The sequence below is a fragment of the Liolophura sinensis genome, chromosome 1 (genome assembly GCF_032854445.1).
Source record: "Liolophura sinensis isolate JHLJ2023 chromosome 1, CUHK_Ljap_v2, whole genome shotgun sequence".
Lineage (NCBI taxonomy): Eukaryota > Metazoa > Mollusca > Polyplacophora > Chitonida > Chitonidae > Liolophura > Liolophura sinensis.
In genome coordinates, this window is record NC_088295.1 from 70,854,437 (window position 1) to 70,870,010 (window position 15,574).

A 15,574-nucleotide genomic window follows, 5' to 3' on the forward strand; every position below is an offset into this window, starting at 1 on the left:
TTAATATTCGTATCAGCTTTACTTATATCCCTCCCCAAACCCCTGCCCCTCCGCCCCCCCCCCCCCCCCACCACCCCCACCCACAGCTGAAGTGATGCAATAGTTGGGTGTTTACGCTAGCTTTAATCCTCTCTTTATACTGGATGATTTGAGAACATTTACTGTGGTACTATATAAGATTATGGTACATTGTGAGATGTGCAATTCTGACGCCAATATACTATATATCACATTCACATTCATATGGTTATGGAACTATATTTATGTAGAGACATATACATGTATGTGTACACACCCGTACACATCTAAAAATGGCATTTAAATCTATAAAAGGTATACTGATTTAAAGAGGATAACTCATTCTTCTTCAAAGCAATAGACAGAAGCCAGGCATTCGGTGAGTTGTAATTATTTGCGAATAAAAACCATGTACAGGTATTCAAGTAAATGAGATTGGAAGACGTCAGGGTAGGTAACGCAATCTGAATCATTTCACAGTATCTGACACTAAGTGTTATCTTTTCTTGAAATACTCTCTGGGGAGAAAACTCTTCGACGAAAAACATGACCGATGCTTAAATAATAGTTCTTTCCAGGGAAAAGTCTTTCTCTCCCATAGTGAAAATTATTGAGAACAAAACATCTTGAAAATGTATATGTTCTCTGTTTAGATTATGACAAATTTTGTGTTGTACGGTGTTGTCTTATAAAGTTTATAAACCGTTAAACAATGTCAAGTGATCTCTCTCTTTATAAATGCCAAGCACAACTTGAGACTGAAATAAGCTTTTTCGAATCAAGGGAAGTAATTATGACTATAAGTTGCAGGAGTTATCGTTTCCTGGAAAATATTCAGGGGAATTAACCGCCTTTGTAACTATATCTTGACCGAGTTATCTTTCCTTGGAGTTGATCAGGGGAGACAATTTTGCAATTTAATGAATTTGTCATGCAATGGAAAGAGTTGTCGTTCGTGGTAGGGATATCTGATTTTATAACGATTAACAGAAAAACAGAATATCTATAAAAATCTAATAACAAGGTATTTTTATTTGATTTTTTGTCATAAATATTCTAAAGATATTGTAAATTTAGTGAGCTTATTCTGAATGCAAGTATTAGTGTATTGTTTATGTGACTTAATCTAGTATAAAACGAACGGCCCCTGGCTGTTGCGAGTCATAGCAACGGGACGATACAACGATGGCGGACTTCGAAGAAGTGGAAACTGATCGATATTACTTACAAAGTATCCTTTGCATTTTATTTTTATTAGAATGCGTTGACGTCTGGCTGGTTTAAGTAATTTTCTATACCTTACTTACATTCCTTTGCTAATTTTACGCCTTTATTACCCATTATGGTTTAACTACCGATAACCGCTACTCAGGAGTACAACAACAACACAATTAGACCGTACAGGTGGTTGATATGAACATGATTGAGCTGTGTTGACATGGTGTTTGTAAACACATGTTTATTCACGGGACACATGTTACTTACGTTTTCAATATAACATGCTTGTATTACTTTAGATCAGTGAATGACTTTTGGATGCTAGTGCGATCAATTTAAAGGCACGTGCATGTACTTGTTGGAAATATGCTCTGAAGTCTCTGATTCGAGTGACTTACATATGCAGCTATAATTACAAAGGTACCAAAGAACTTCTGGTAAACCATTTAAAACTTTGTTCGAAAACAACAAAACAAAAAAAAACGTTGTTTCATTTTGCTAGTAGAACAATTTTAAAAGAATTTAAGAAGTGAATTTAAATTCTAAAGTTGGCTGTTTATTTTACCGATAGTGTATTAATCAAGGGACAATAAATAAATGATTTGACTGAACACAGTCATGTTGAGGACAAATTGAAACCATTTGATAACTGAAAATTCAAGCATTGGTCTTTTGGGTGGCAGTGAGAGGTAGCACAATAGTGCGTCCCAATGACCCAAGACCCTCCCACCAATGCGGTCACTGTGAGTTCAAGTCCAGCTCGTGCTGGCTTCCTCTCCGACTGTATGTAGGAAGGCCTGACAACAGCCTGCGGATGGTCGTGGGTTTCCCCAGCCCAGTCTCCTCCCACCATAATGAAGACTGTTGTCCTATAAGTTAAATATTCTTGAGTGGGTCATAAAAACACCAGTTGATTAAATAAGTAAATAAATAAATTTATTTTGGTGCTGCAGTCTGCTGAAAAAAATATTTATGTATAAGAATATAGACATATTTTACTTCCTGTAGTTTAAATGCCCCAGTTACAAGTGTTAAATATGGCACACACAGGTAACAAATGTGTTGAATTTGTGATAATTGAACTGTTGAAGTTTTCCATAAATCTCATTTCTGTTTCTTCTTTATAAAAAAATCCTACCAGTACAAGGAAGGTTCATTTTACCAATCACATTATGATTGATTGTAAAACATGTTACCTACTTAACGTGTCCACCAGAAACTGAAATAGCAGGAGATTCTGATGATGAATATCAATATGAAGAAGTCCCAGTGGATGAAGATTTTATTCCTTCAGGTTAGTTTATTGTGCTATTTTGCTCTTTTATTTACCGATTCATTGTATACACTATACAAATATTTGTTAATTGTCTTCTGTGCTTCTACCTTTTAACTTTCTTGATCTAATATGTGTGCAGGTGATGTCTGCTTTACTAAAAGTCAAAGATCTAATTTTGATTGATAACTTTTGATAGAAAAGTACAATTACTAACATCTCACAGCCTGAAACGGCCTGAGTGCATGGCAAGATTATAGTAACTTAGGGTAATTCACTTAGGGTGTTTCTGATTCTGGTTTAGTAACACTTGAATTTTGAAAGTATTTAATTTTCATTCTTGACATTTGAAGATGTCAACTTTGTCACCATGTGTTAGGAAAAGTGAAAAGGCAGATATTTTTAAAGCCATATTATTTATACTTTTGCTGAAGTAAAATGCATTTCCATCATAGAAATGATGAGGAGAGGTCTCGCATGTTTTATTTAGGAAGTTTGATATGTTAGATAACAATACATCAGAGATTTCACACAGTGTCCTTATTTCCCGTTCAGAGGCCGATGAAGATTTAGACTTTGCCGTGAGAACCATTTGTGAAAGCAAAGAAGATGGGGAGGCTATGGTAAGAATTTTACAATCAGATTTCTTCAGAAGAGCATCAGTGATGTGCATTAAGTTAAAAAGACGTACATATTAATTAGGGATCCAGGCTATCCTAGCGGGACACTTGTAGAAATCGCTTGGATTATTATTACTGAGCTCATAAAAATGTGTTATCTCGCAAACTGGTAAAGGTACAAAAACTAAACTTTGCAGTTTTTATAAGACATCAGGCTACCAGAAATGGTAGAAGACTAGTAGCATGGATCCCAGAAACACTGTCAGATAACAGCTTTAATTAAGTTTAAAATCAAACAAGGCTCTTCTTGACCAATGAGCTCACTGATTTGTTGAATCTCACTCATGTTGGCTCTGCTCTGACTGTACATCAGTCTCACTCACACATGTATGTTCAGTAATCAGCAGACATCAGGGCCTGTGGGACAAAGGTGCATTCTTTAAAGTAATTTTTGCTCCCATCAATGTTTAAAACATCATTTATTTCTATATTTTATTTCATATATCATGGCTTCTGAAGTTCAGATATTTGTAAATTTGTCTTAATGTAAGACACATTAAATTGTTACTCATTTTTTGTGGATTCAGCCAGGTATTTTTCTTTGTTGAATGACTGTCTGCATCCATAGAGGGAAATACTATAACAGAGCATTAAGTGTTAGTTCACTGCTGACATAACTTTTGTCATCTTATGTTGTTTTATAAATTCAGTCGCTGCGAATTCAAGTCCAACTCATGCTGGTTTCCTCTCCGTTATGTGGGAAGGTCTGCCAGGAACCTGCAGATGGTTATGGGTTTACGCCGGGCTCTGCCCGGTTTTCTCCCACCATAATGCTGGCTGCCATCATAGAAGTGAAATATTCTTGAGCACAGCGTAAAACACCAATCACATCATTAAATAGATAAATAAATATATTATCATTGATCTGCTTTAGTAACAGGAATCAAATGGTGTGATAACAGGACCATAAATACAAGAAGTAATGCACAAAATTACCAAAGAAAGGAAAGTGGTGATAATGACTTTCCAGAGTGGTTTAATTTGATCGTTTTCTTTTTTCAAGTATATCACAGTGGCTTGAATCCCCTCTCCTGAAGTATATTTTTAGTTATGTGAAGACGTTCAAAGTTATCACCATAAGGGGTATCTTTAAGAAGTAAGACTGACGAAAACTGGCGTTTTTTTGAGGTCAGGTCAACTGCTTTAGTGGAGCTTTCTCCCTGTGCATATTCTTTTTTTGTGCATCTTTAAATCTTTAAAGTCTGTGTGTGTGCGGAAGTTTAGAACCGTCCTAGGTTGAAAAAGGTTTTTTTTTTATTCTTGCAAAGTTGTCTCCCTTTCTCTGTACATTTTGCATCTGCACGTCTCGCCTGGACTCCAGGGATATATCTGCAAGTGAGACCTTCGGTCTGAGGGTATACATGGAAACCCTATGTACCCCCGCAGTCCCGTCATATTCGGTCTTGTATGTTTGGCATTTCAACCAATCAAATCGATAGAATTTTCTCTGGCTATTGATAAATATGCATGTATTTCTTATCCTGTGTGCTCTTCAGGAAAAACAAGATGTTCCACCAAAACCTTCTGTAACCCAAAAACCGGAGATTGTGGATGACTTTGTGAGAAACTTCCTGGTTCGGATGGGTCTTAACAAAACTCTTGACTGTTTTCAAACAGAATGGTACGTTTTGCATACTGTTTTCATTTTAATACATAAAACTTCATCTTATCCTGATATACTTCCCATATTTCAATGTCCAGGTGTATTGAACTCTACCACAGTCCTATTACACTAAGCACATGTGCATTTGTAAAGCATCGTGTGTTAAAACACATAATTACTGTACATTTAGTTGTACTCGGTTGTATGTTTGGTAGAGGTATAGTCCCTGACTTGTACACCAGGAAGCAGCTGCTGGGTCGGATACAGTTGTTTGTAATATGTTTGGTTCAGGTATGAGTTACAGCAGCGTGGAGTACTGAAGCAGGAAGATGTGGGTGTGGTCCCTGACCTGTACACCAGGAACGAGCTACTGGATCAGGAGGTCAAGTACCTGCAGCGGGAGCTCAACAAGTACAAAGATGCTGCCATGTAAATATTATAACCTTCCTTTTGTGTCTCCCCAACCAATCCAAAAAGTCCAAAAATTTTCAGGCTAAACTGTGTAATAAACTTTATAGCTACTTGTGTTTGTGATTATTAAAATGGATTCTAATGTACTCCAAGACAGTATTCTGAGACGCAGTACCTGAATCAAGGGCAGAATAAAAGCGTATTTCATGTTTTTTTGCATTTTTTGCCAGGAAAGCCAAAGATACTTACGTGAAGTTGAGGAAGGAGCGAGATTATCATCGCATGCATCACAAAAGAGTGGTCCAGGAGAAAAACCAGCTGGTTACAGATATCAAAAGGTATAGCTGTTAATATTGCATGTACCTCAGTTTTGCACTGTCCCCCCCCTGTGAAAGATTAACATTATGTTAATGTTATGAATGTTGAATCATCTAGGCAGGGACAATGCAGTGTTAGAAAGATATTCATATACCTATTTACCTAATTTATGTCTTCTTCTTTCAGTCTGTTATGATGACCATCCACAAAAAAACAAATTGAGCTGACATGCCGCACTACGTGATCTTTTTGAAATGGGCCCCAGTTCATTCATCATGGGGTTTTGGTGACAATAGTCGTCAACACTCATGTGGCTTTTTGTCAATGTTTTTTGACCACTCCTTGTGTTCTGCCAACATGGTTTGGTTATCTGTAGGAAAGTCCCTGCCTTATGTCAGTGGTTTACCAGGAGCACTCTTGTTTGCCCCAACCGGAAGGTTTACCCGGAGCACTTGTTTCCTCCACCCAGGTTTACCACGATCACTCTTGTTTCCTCCACCCAGAAAACTGACTGCCACAGTATGAGGGAAAACTTTTTCAATGTGATGCGAAAACGACAAAAGTAAATAAATACTCTGGTAACATTGTTTTTCAGACTGCGTCGTCATTACAACTCTTATGAGCCCACCCTTCAACAGCTTAAGACGAAGTATGAGCTTGCAATGAAGGAGAAAATGTTATCTCAGCTAGAGCGTGACCGAGCCTTGGGTCAGGTGGCCGGTCTTCAGAGCACACTGAAAACTGTGGAGAACTTCAAGGGAGCCTCGTGTGCCCATCAGCCAGGTCAGGTCCTTATCCACTTCTGACAGTCAGGGTTCCATAAATGCCTGTTCAGTGGTCATCTTGCACTTCTGCAAGAAGTTCTGAGTGCAGATCATGTACTGCATTTATCATTTCAAACCCCTGTAACCTTTGTGATGTAATGCTCACAAAATTGGTCACCACGGCAGATGAATCAGCTGTAAAATTCATCACTGGTGTTAACCAGTATTTTCTACCCCGAACACAGCATAGCTGTACATTTACATTGAATAAATAGACATTTCATCCCACGCTTTCATCCATTTAGTGTTTACAAAAGTATATCACAGTAAGCACGACTTGTACCTTGCACAGGACAAATGTACAATAAATGTACAGATAAAGATGAGCATATTTTGTCACATAGTTAACTTGTTTTTCTTTGCCTGTATTCAGCTAAATCTTCTGTGCCCCAAAGCCGGCCCATCAGGGGAGTAATCTTGGATGAGGAGGGTCGAGGCCCCACCCAGAGAGCTCTGGCCCAGGAAAGGGAGAAACTGGGAGAGACTAAAGATGTCAGGGAGTTACCTCTGGCTTATGAGAGACACCCAAATGTAAGATTGAATTTCATATTATCTTAGATGATAGATGATAGATCCATCCAGCACATGATAGCATTTTTGATAACTGTAGCACTAGTTTCAGGGCGATACAGTTCTGTATTGTCAGTGATTAGCAGCCCTACAAAGCATGACGTCTGAATGCCTAAAGCATACTGTTCATTTCGGCCTGGTGCCATGGTAGATTGAAGTTCATTAAAGATACATGCAAACCAAAGGTATATGAGTAACTTGATCCTTGGCATGGTTTTGTTTTCAGGACACAGAGTTTCCTCCAGACAGGGGAGTTAACCCTTACCTGGCCCAGGTGAAGGCCCCATCAGGCCATCTGACCAGGACTGGTGGATTCCGACTCTCAAACACCTTACAGGCACATGCTCTGTCTATCAGTGGGTGAGTTGTTTTGTAAAACAGTTCTAAGTAGTCATAGGTTAATGTAATGAATTAATAAGGCGTTAAATTAAGATTTTTTTCATGCTTATACACATCCTCAGTATGCCAGCATCTCCATATTGTTTTTCTGTTCCTTTTTTCCCAGCCTTGCTCTTCATCCAAGAAAACAGATCCTGGCCACTGTAAGTGATGACAAGACATGGAAGATGTGGTCAGTGCCGAATGGGGAGCTGATCATGACTGGGGATGGACACACTGCCTGGCTCTCCTCATGTGACTTCCACCCATCGTGAGTACAACACTCATCAGACACTCATCTTAATATACTGTAACACTATCATCATGGTCAGCTCCTACCTCTGGTGTGTTCTGTTGCCTGTGTTTTTCTTGTCTGTTGTGAAGTTTTAATTGTGGTCTGATATGCAGACAAGTGGTAGGTGCAAGATGTTATTTAGAATGCTACCAGAAAATTGCTAAATGGCTAAAACATTTTAGGCCATAAACTGGTGGATACTGTTAAATATTAATCAGTTTAACTATTAGTACCTGTGAGTCTGGAGAAGAAAGTTAGTAACAGTCATTGTGATAAACCACTGACATGTGATGTATACAAGTAGGCTGACAGTCAGCGTATGACCTGTGGGTTTGATTTTATACTTACAGGGGTTCCCGCCTGGCCACTACCAGCGGAGACAGCACTGTGAAAATCTGGGACTTTTCCAAATCAGAATGCATCCACACTTTCTCAGATCACACTCTGGCAGGTAAAGTGACAATCCATGAATAACACAGAACATCTAGGTGATGTAAGTTCAGAGACAGTTAGGCATTATAAAGGTAGATGTACATGTGTGTTGAATTGCTTTTATAGTGTTACAGCGCACATTGGTACAGTATATCTAAGTAAACTGTTATAATGCGCAAGGGCCACTTTCATGAAGCTCTGACTCAGCTAAGTAAGCCCTTAACTACTATGGCAATGTATGTTGTAGAGATACAAAGTGCACTTAGCTAAGGGCAAATTAACACTAAGTAAGCTTCATGACACCAGCCCCCGATTTACCATATTAACTTTCTGATGTATACTGACTACCTAGATGGTACTTGTCCCTGAAGTGGTGAATCTGTTGTCTTGTCTTGTCAGTGTGGAGTGGAAGCTGGCATTCCTGTGGAGACTTTCTGGCCACCTGCTCTATGGACAGAACAGGCAAAGTCTGGGATCTTAACAGGTGAGAGCTAACAGGATGGCCACCTGTATCCTTAGTCTGCTAACTTAATACCATTAAAATCCAATGGAGACCATAATTTATCACATATGTTTGTCATCACTTTTATCTGTTAAAACAGTCATATCACTAGGATATTTCTCCTTGCAGCAAAGCCAGTCCCAGTGGCAACATATTTTTAATGCTTCCTCAGTGGACAAGCTCAGACTGTCAGAGTATACTGTCACTATACAAAAACAATGCACTTTATGTTGTGTTTTTTTTTGAGCAGTCTGCGATGCCGTTACACTCTGAGAGGCCACACAGATGCAGTTAACAGCATTCAGTTCCTGCCCTTCTCTAACATCCTTCTGACAAGCTCAGCAGATAAAACCCTGTCTCTGTGGGACGCCAGGACGGTATGCATGGCCTGTACTTAAAAATATCATCAACACAACAGCTGTCTTTGTTAAACCTCATTGCTTCTGACTGAAAACATAGGCTGGCTTGAATTTGAACTTGAACCAGTTCATAAACACTGGCACTGATTAAATATTAACCCAAGCACAAGTCACTGCAGCTCACTTAAGTCATAAACCAAGAAAATAATCTGTGTAAGCGAACTGGAGATGCTTAAGATTTTCCCATACATGCGCATATGTACTAGCCAGTTTGATCAGTGTTCCACACATTAATTAACTTGTGATTTTCATGATGTAGAACTGAATGTGTAAGTTTAGTACATACTTTTCTGTTTGTTTGTGACACACATTTTACTTCTTTGCGTTGCTTTTTACAGGGATTGTGTGCTCAGACATTTTACGGCCATGTGCATTCAGTCAACCATGGGCTGTTCAATATGAAGGTAAGAATATGTATTAATACCAAAATGTGCTGATTTATTGAGCAGCAAGGAATATGACAGATGTCACCATATATGAATAAAACTGAAAAAGTAGTGAGTAGAAATAAATCATTTTTCTTTGGTTATAGCCGGAAGTAATGCTACCATAGCCCCACTGAATCTGCTTTTCTGTGGTACACTGTGAGTGCTGATACAGAGGTACATGAACACAAACGTTATTGCTTTCACAGTATATTTTACAAGCTGTTGTTTTGTTCTGGTTTCATTCCTCAACACCTGTGTTTCTTTAGGGTGACACAGTTGCATCCTGTGACTCGTATGGTAATGTCAAGTTGTGGGACGTGAGGACTGTCTCCCCAATGGTCAGCTTTGATGTAGGACCACACCCTGCAAACAAGCTGGCATTTGATCCTTCAGGTGCGTAGGTTTCTGCAACTTTTCGAAGTAAAACTCCTGCAACCATTTCAAAACTTTTACTTTGCTGTTTCTATAAAGGAGTGATTACAGTTCTGAAATTTTACACTTTAGAATTGCCTTCTGTCATTGGAGGTACATGTGTTTGTATGCACCATGGACATGAGCCAATTACTCAAAGCTGGTCTTTATTCAAGTCAAAATTTTAATGCTCATTTGTATACCTTAGGTGGTGAAATAGGTACAGTAGTGTTTATGACAGTTGTATCAGATGTGTACAGTTTATCCTTGTTTACAGGTGTGGTGTTGGCTGTTGGTAGCAATGATAGCACAGTGAAGATGTACGAGCTAGCCAATGGACAGGTGGGTGTTGTCAAGTAGCAGTTTGCATGAAACAAAACCCTGCATTTACACTGTGTAACTTTTTTTTTTCACATATATTTTCATTGCTTTTAGAACTATTTATTTTGATTCATTTGATTGGTATTTTTGTACAGTATTTTACAAAAATGCACTTGCATGATATTTGTGGGGTTAATAATGGGCGGGGTCAGGAAAACAACAGCAATATTACTGTTACCCTAGTTACCAAACAAGCCCATTTTATCATGATGCCATACACAGGTTTTTATGTCTCATCGAGTCTGCTGCGTAACGCACCATACACTAATATTTGAGCGCTTCCCGTCTGCAGTACAGTTTAAGTCCTTTGTAAATGAGAGTTTTACCCTTATTACTAGTAACACCGTACAGCTGGGGCATGTATGTGCTCAGTGTCAGTGCTGTTTTGTGTGACAGTCTGCCACTCATCACCACACATTGTTGTGTTTCAGATATTGAATTGATCGGCCATGAAGACGCTGTCCGTGTGGAGTTTTGACCGTGGTGGAGAGTTCCTGGTGACTGGAGGGAGTGACTCAACTGTCAGGATTTGGTCCTAACTCTATTCTCACTATCTCTTCCTATACTAATTTATGTAACCTGAACTCAAATGCAAAGAAGTTTTTGTTATCAATAAATTTTAACAAAAACAGACCTGGGCAACTTGTCTTTCATGATCGTATCAAGTAGTCCTTAGCTGCAGCTGTGGGCTTCAAGACAACTAAGGGCCTGGTTTTTAAGATCACAAGGCTGGCTTGGATTTAAGTCCCACTTAGGGACATTCCAACTCCAATGAACACAAGGTCAATTCCCCAAACGAGATCAGACAGCTTTGTGACAATGTGGCCAGGTGAGACCGTAAGCCAGATTTAAATACACAGTGATGCCTTTAGATTCAACTGTATGAGCTCAACACAGCATTCATTAACTGTCAACTTTGATTGTAAAGGTTTCAGGAGTTTTATATTTACCTTTCTCGCAAAGATACTGGCTTCAGATAACATGCAGGAAGTACTGACACTCGAAGAGCAAGCCATGGTGAAGCTGGCAACATCCCCACTCTGCAGACACCACATCAACCAGTATTTACTCTTATTTTAATTGCACATAATGAAAAAAAACAACAAATAAGTTATGAAGGTGTTTTTAATAATGTTTGTCTACCAATCCATATACACTTCAGTCAATGTAGCACTGGATCCTCTCTGATGTAGAAATGTCATTATGACGTGGAAAACAAAATGCAGAAATTACCGGTATTCCATTATGAAAACTGGTCCTGTGTCACAAACACGTACATATCAAAGCTTCCAAGTGAATTACCCCAGGACAAACAAAAAGCCGAGTATCAAACTGTTCTTCCTGAGGAATACAAATGTAACACTGCGCATAGAAAGCAGCAGCCCAGGACCACTGAAAACAGCTTATAAGCTATATGTACTAATAATTTAAAGTTCTTCCCACAACAGCACAGACAGGATATTAACCTAAACACACAGTGTTTACAAGTTTGAATAGCTACATGACGAAAAAAAAAAAAAAAAAATCACCTCCTCACAACACTGATGTAAAACTAAAGGTAAGGCAAGGTATCAAGGTACACGTAGAAATGAAAAATGACAATGAAAGCACTGATATTGGGATTACTAATCCACTGTTGTTTACACAGCTAAATGAAATATAATGAGGACTTCTTTGGTAATCCCAATTTAAACTAAGAGGTTCTGGGTTTCTGGTGCACAACTAGTGCAAATGGGAACAGGGTAGGAGTTAAAGGCGAGTAAGAACTAAATGTACCGCATATTAGGTGGAAGTGTCCAAGTAAACACAGTGGGTAAATACATCATTGTGATCTTCATATCTACTATGAGATGATAATCTAGAAGGGAAAACCCGACTGACATATTATGAAATCCACTTATGTTGAAAGCCACAGACACAGATACACAGAGGGATATACACAAACAACTTCACGCGGACAGTATACCTTGAAAAAGGTTCATTCGGTATGTAATAGCTCAAGTCGACATTCTTCCCTCACACATTAGGTAACATGATACATGTATGGCTATATTAACAGTACAGGCTATGCTAGCCGTTCAACAAAACCATACGCTTGCGGGCGTGTGACGGGAATATGCACCATGAGATATGTAGGTATAGATATTTACACCAAGAGGGATCACATGGCCACCTATGCATCCACAGACATCTCCCAGATGCATTGCTATGTATAAATTTGATTTTATATTATCTAACTCTGATCATGAAAATGTACACAGTATAACACCATATATATGTCTACAAACAAATACAACAAAGTAACTGACCAGATATACCATGATCTACAGTTTTGTCCACATAAATCATCTTTTATTGTATAACTCTATAGACAAGCTCCTGTTCCATGTCCACATACGGACCAGAAGAGGCCAGCAAAACTCATACAATTTGACAGTCTTCTGCCTATGCTAATTATTGCTCTTTGACACATGTACAAAAAATTAATTAGGAGCCTGTAGACTGTTTCACAAATCTGTCACAACATGCACCTGGCAAAATGGCATATAGGGAGGACATGCCTCATTGTAATAAATGTTGTGTTGTGACAGTTTTGTAACACATTCCCCTGCTTCTTACATTTCAAGCATCATACTACATATTAGACATCCTTTCTGTCTGCTTTCAAACTGAAATCAAAACGATAGCGTAACTATCAAAAGCATAAATAACCATTTTATGTGGTTTGCATTAAAATTCTTAAAAAACAGAGGTCATAGAAAAGCCCTTTGCTAAAATTTCAAGGAGTTCTATATAAATCAATAACAAACAGCTGTGCACCAACATGCCAGACTTGTCACGCCCAACTAATATGATAAATTATGACAATATCCCTGTCCACACCGGACACTTATTTACAGCATTGTGTCTATCCTGAATAACACAATACGAGTTTTTTGCATTAACAGAGTTATTGCATGCTGATTTCACTTCCCTCTGTTTTACTGGCTCAACATAAAATTAGGAGAAATCCACCCTCTTCGTAATATATATATATAAATATATATATATATATATATATATATATATATATATATATTAGCATGGAGCCAATGCTTACAGCTCTGTACACTATTTACAGGGTAGTAGTATTTGTTCTGTGTAAATGCTACATGTCATAGAGTCTGTGTCCAGATCTATGTGCTGCCTATATCCTCAGCAGGAGAGGCTGGAGAGGGGGACTGAGCTGTTAGTTCATCCACTTCCTACAGCCAACTGCTCCACAGCAACATGGAATCTTGTGCTGCTCATCCTCAAAATCAAACTTGTAATCATAGGTCAACTGCAACACAATCAACATAGCATTAATACACTCACAAAATTCAAAAAGATTATTGCTGAAAACAATCACCGTTTTTACTGGTTAGGAATCCTGAGCACAACAAAATGAGTTCAGCAATGATTCATCGGTTCATTGTAGTTGAATGCCACTCCCAAAATTTTTCAATGAGTTTACCAATAAACAGGATAGTACTGTACTCCAGAACGGAAATCAATTTGTTTCATTGAAACTGACCCCTCCTCTCCTCTGGCAATACGGCGATTTGTAATGATGATGATTTTACTCTCTTTCTCAAAGGGCACCACCTCAGCCACACAGTTGGGGTTGCACGAGTGATTGATGTAAGCGGGCAGGGCCTCCTGCCATAGTGGCATCAATCACTGTCTCTGGGTCAATACGGAACATGTACACACCTCGGTTCTGAGGGAACAAACAGGATTCAATTACATTCATACGTCTGATACATAGGACAATACATTCTATCATAAGAACAAACAACCTTGGAAGTTATGTAATTTTACAAAAAAGCACAAGTATCAGAGCAGGTATTCTTGTCACAACCTACCTGTGACTCGTAGATCTCCTCTCGTCTGTTGGCAACTTCATCACGAATCAAATCTCCAATGTACTCAATCACCATGGTGTGCTTCTCCAAATCCCTTGCAGAAAACAAACCTAGTCCCTGTAGACACATGAAGCTCACTTTTTAGCTCAATTTGTTAAGCACAACAAAAAATTTTACAAAGCTTACAGAATAATTAGATGCACAACACAAGTAGCAAGAACAATATTTGATCAATCTTAAAGAATGGAAATCCATCAAGTCTGTTATATGTATGCACTTCTAGTGTTCAGTTACCATCCCCTATTTGACCCAGTGGTAGTTGTGTAATGTAAAATTTACAAACTGTTCATACACAGTATGCCTTTTGTTACCTGAATTCTGGATCTGCCCAGGTAGACATTGTTCTTCCACTCTGACTTAAGTCGGCGGGTACTGCTGTGACTTGGAGTGCACAAACTGCCTTCATGTAAGGGGAGTTGATGTCCCCAGTCACACCTGTCACTGTTGCGGGTAAAGATCGTGATGTGCTCGACTGAAGAGTGTGAGGCCTACAACAACATATTCAACATTTTTAACAAGAATGTTACTAAAAAAACAATAGCCAGCCTTCACACACACAACTGCCAGTAACACACTGTGTACTCTGTACAGATTGTACAAGTACTGTGAATTACCTGGAGTTAAACATTTTTCAAATGGTACATTGTGCTTGATTCATCCACCTCACACGGCCATTTCAGAGGGTAAAGTGTTGGTACCTTTACGTGCATGTGAAGTGCATTTTTTAGATATTAAAACTTCATGTGAAAATACAGTATACATACCTGTATGTATATTAATCTCAACTAAGTCAAAACATTAAAAAGTGTAAAAAAAAACTGTACCTTTTAAAATGTGTGCGCAGCTTGGGCTCTGTTCGGGCACATCCTGTAGGGTTGATTGCCAGGGGCATTTCAATCAATGGTGACCTTCCAAACTTGAATATGTAATTCTGCAGCAAGTCTGTCCCTGGTAACTGAAGATAGGAGAAAACATGGTAATGCTGATTTACAGAGATAACCTTAATTAGGAAATGAACACTGAAAAGTGACGGGTCATGTAATCAACACTGAAGCAAGTTTAAAAGTCAAGCCAGCAGTAACTGGTGTTGAAATGAAGCTGTCTGCACAGCTCACATAGTGAGCAAACCAAAGAACTGGGCTTGCAACACTTTCTCAAATCTACTAAACAATATCAATTGTACAAAATGCAAACTTACCGATTCTACCACTCGGAGGATGGCTGGTTCAGCCAGTCCAAATAACTCCTCCCCAGTGAGAAAAGAGGGAAACATTTTGACCAAGTCCAGCTGTTTTCTCAGTTTTTCCACTGGTTCCAAAACTCGCAACCAAGCACCTGTCAATCAGTGAATGAATAAACACATCATGCACACGAGAACACACACTTAATAATGCCACACACTGGAAACTGTACAAAAATTTGGCAAATTGATTCAACCTGACAGATATGATGGACAACTAGGTGTG

General features: G+C 38.7%; 2 protein-coding genes across 2 annotated transcripts in view; one reads left to right on the top strand and one right to left on the bottom strand.

Moving 5' to 3' along the window:
- Positions 1–1,133: 1,133 nt before the first annotated feature.
- LOC135482290 (sperm-associated antigen 16 protein-like) lies at positions 1,134–10,740 on the top strand. The gene is given in 18 exon segments (XM_064762202.1): positions 1,134–1,249; positions 2,453–2,530; positions 3,065–3,132; positions 4,686–4,810; positions 5,084–5,221; positions 5,434–5,541; positions 6,117–6,304; positions 6,719–6,876; positions 7,142–7,275; positions 7,421–7,564; positions 7,939–8,039; positions 8,420–8,504; positions 8,773–8,899; positions 9,280–9,345; positions 9,636–9,762; positions 10,058–10,126; positions 10,593–10,629; positions 10,631–10,740. Coding segments are annotated over 18 exon segments (1,869 nt in total). The 5' UTR covers positions 1,134–1,203; the 3' UTR covers positions 10,701–10,740.
- Positions 10,741–13,882: 3,142 nt separating this feature from the next.
- Positions 13,883–15,574, bottom strand: part of LOC135482407 (histone-lysine N-methyltransferase 2C-like) — a 47,761-nt gene continuing 46,069 nt past the window's right edge. Inside the window, exons 70-74 of the mRNA XM_064762374.1 lie at positions 15,307–15,443; positions 14,933–15,063; positions 14,420–14,596; positions 14,049–14,165; positions 13,883–13,903 (exon numbers count right to left, since the gene is read on the bottom strand). Of these exons, the coding sequence (XP_064618444.1) occupies positions 14,159–14,165; positions 14,420–14,596; positions 14,933–15,063; positions 15,307–15,443 (452 nt within the window). The 3' untranslated portion in view covers positions 13,883–13,903; positions 14,049–14,158. The remainder of the gene's footprint in view (positions 13,904–14,048; positions 14,166–14,419; positions 14,597–14,932; positions 15,064–15,306; positions 15,444–15,574) is intronic.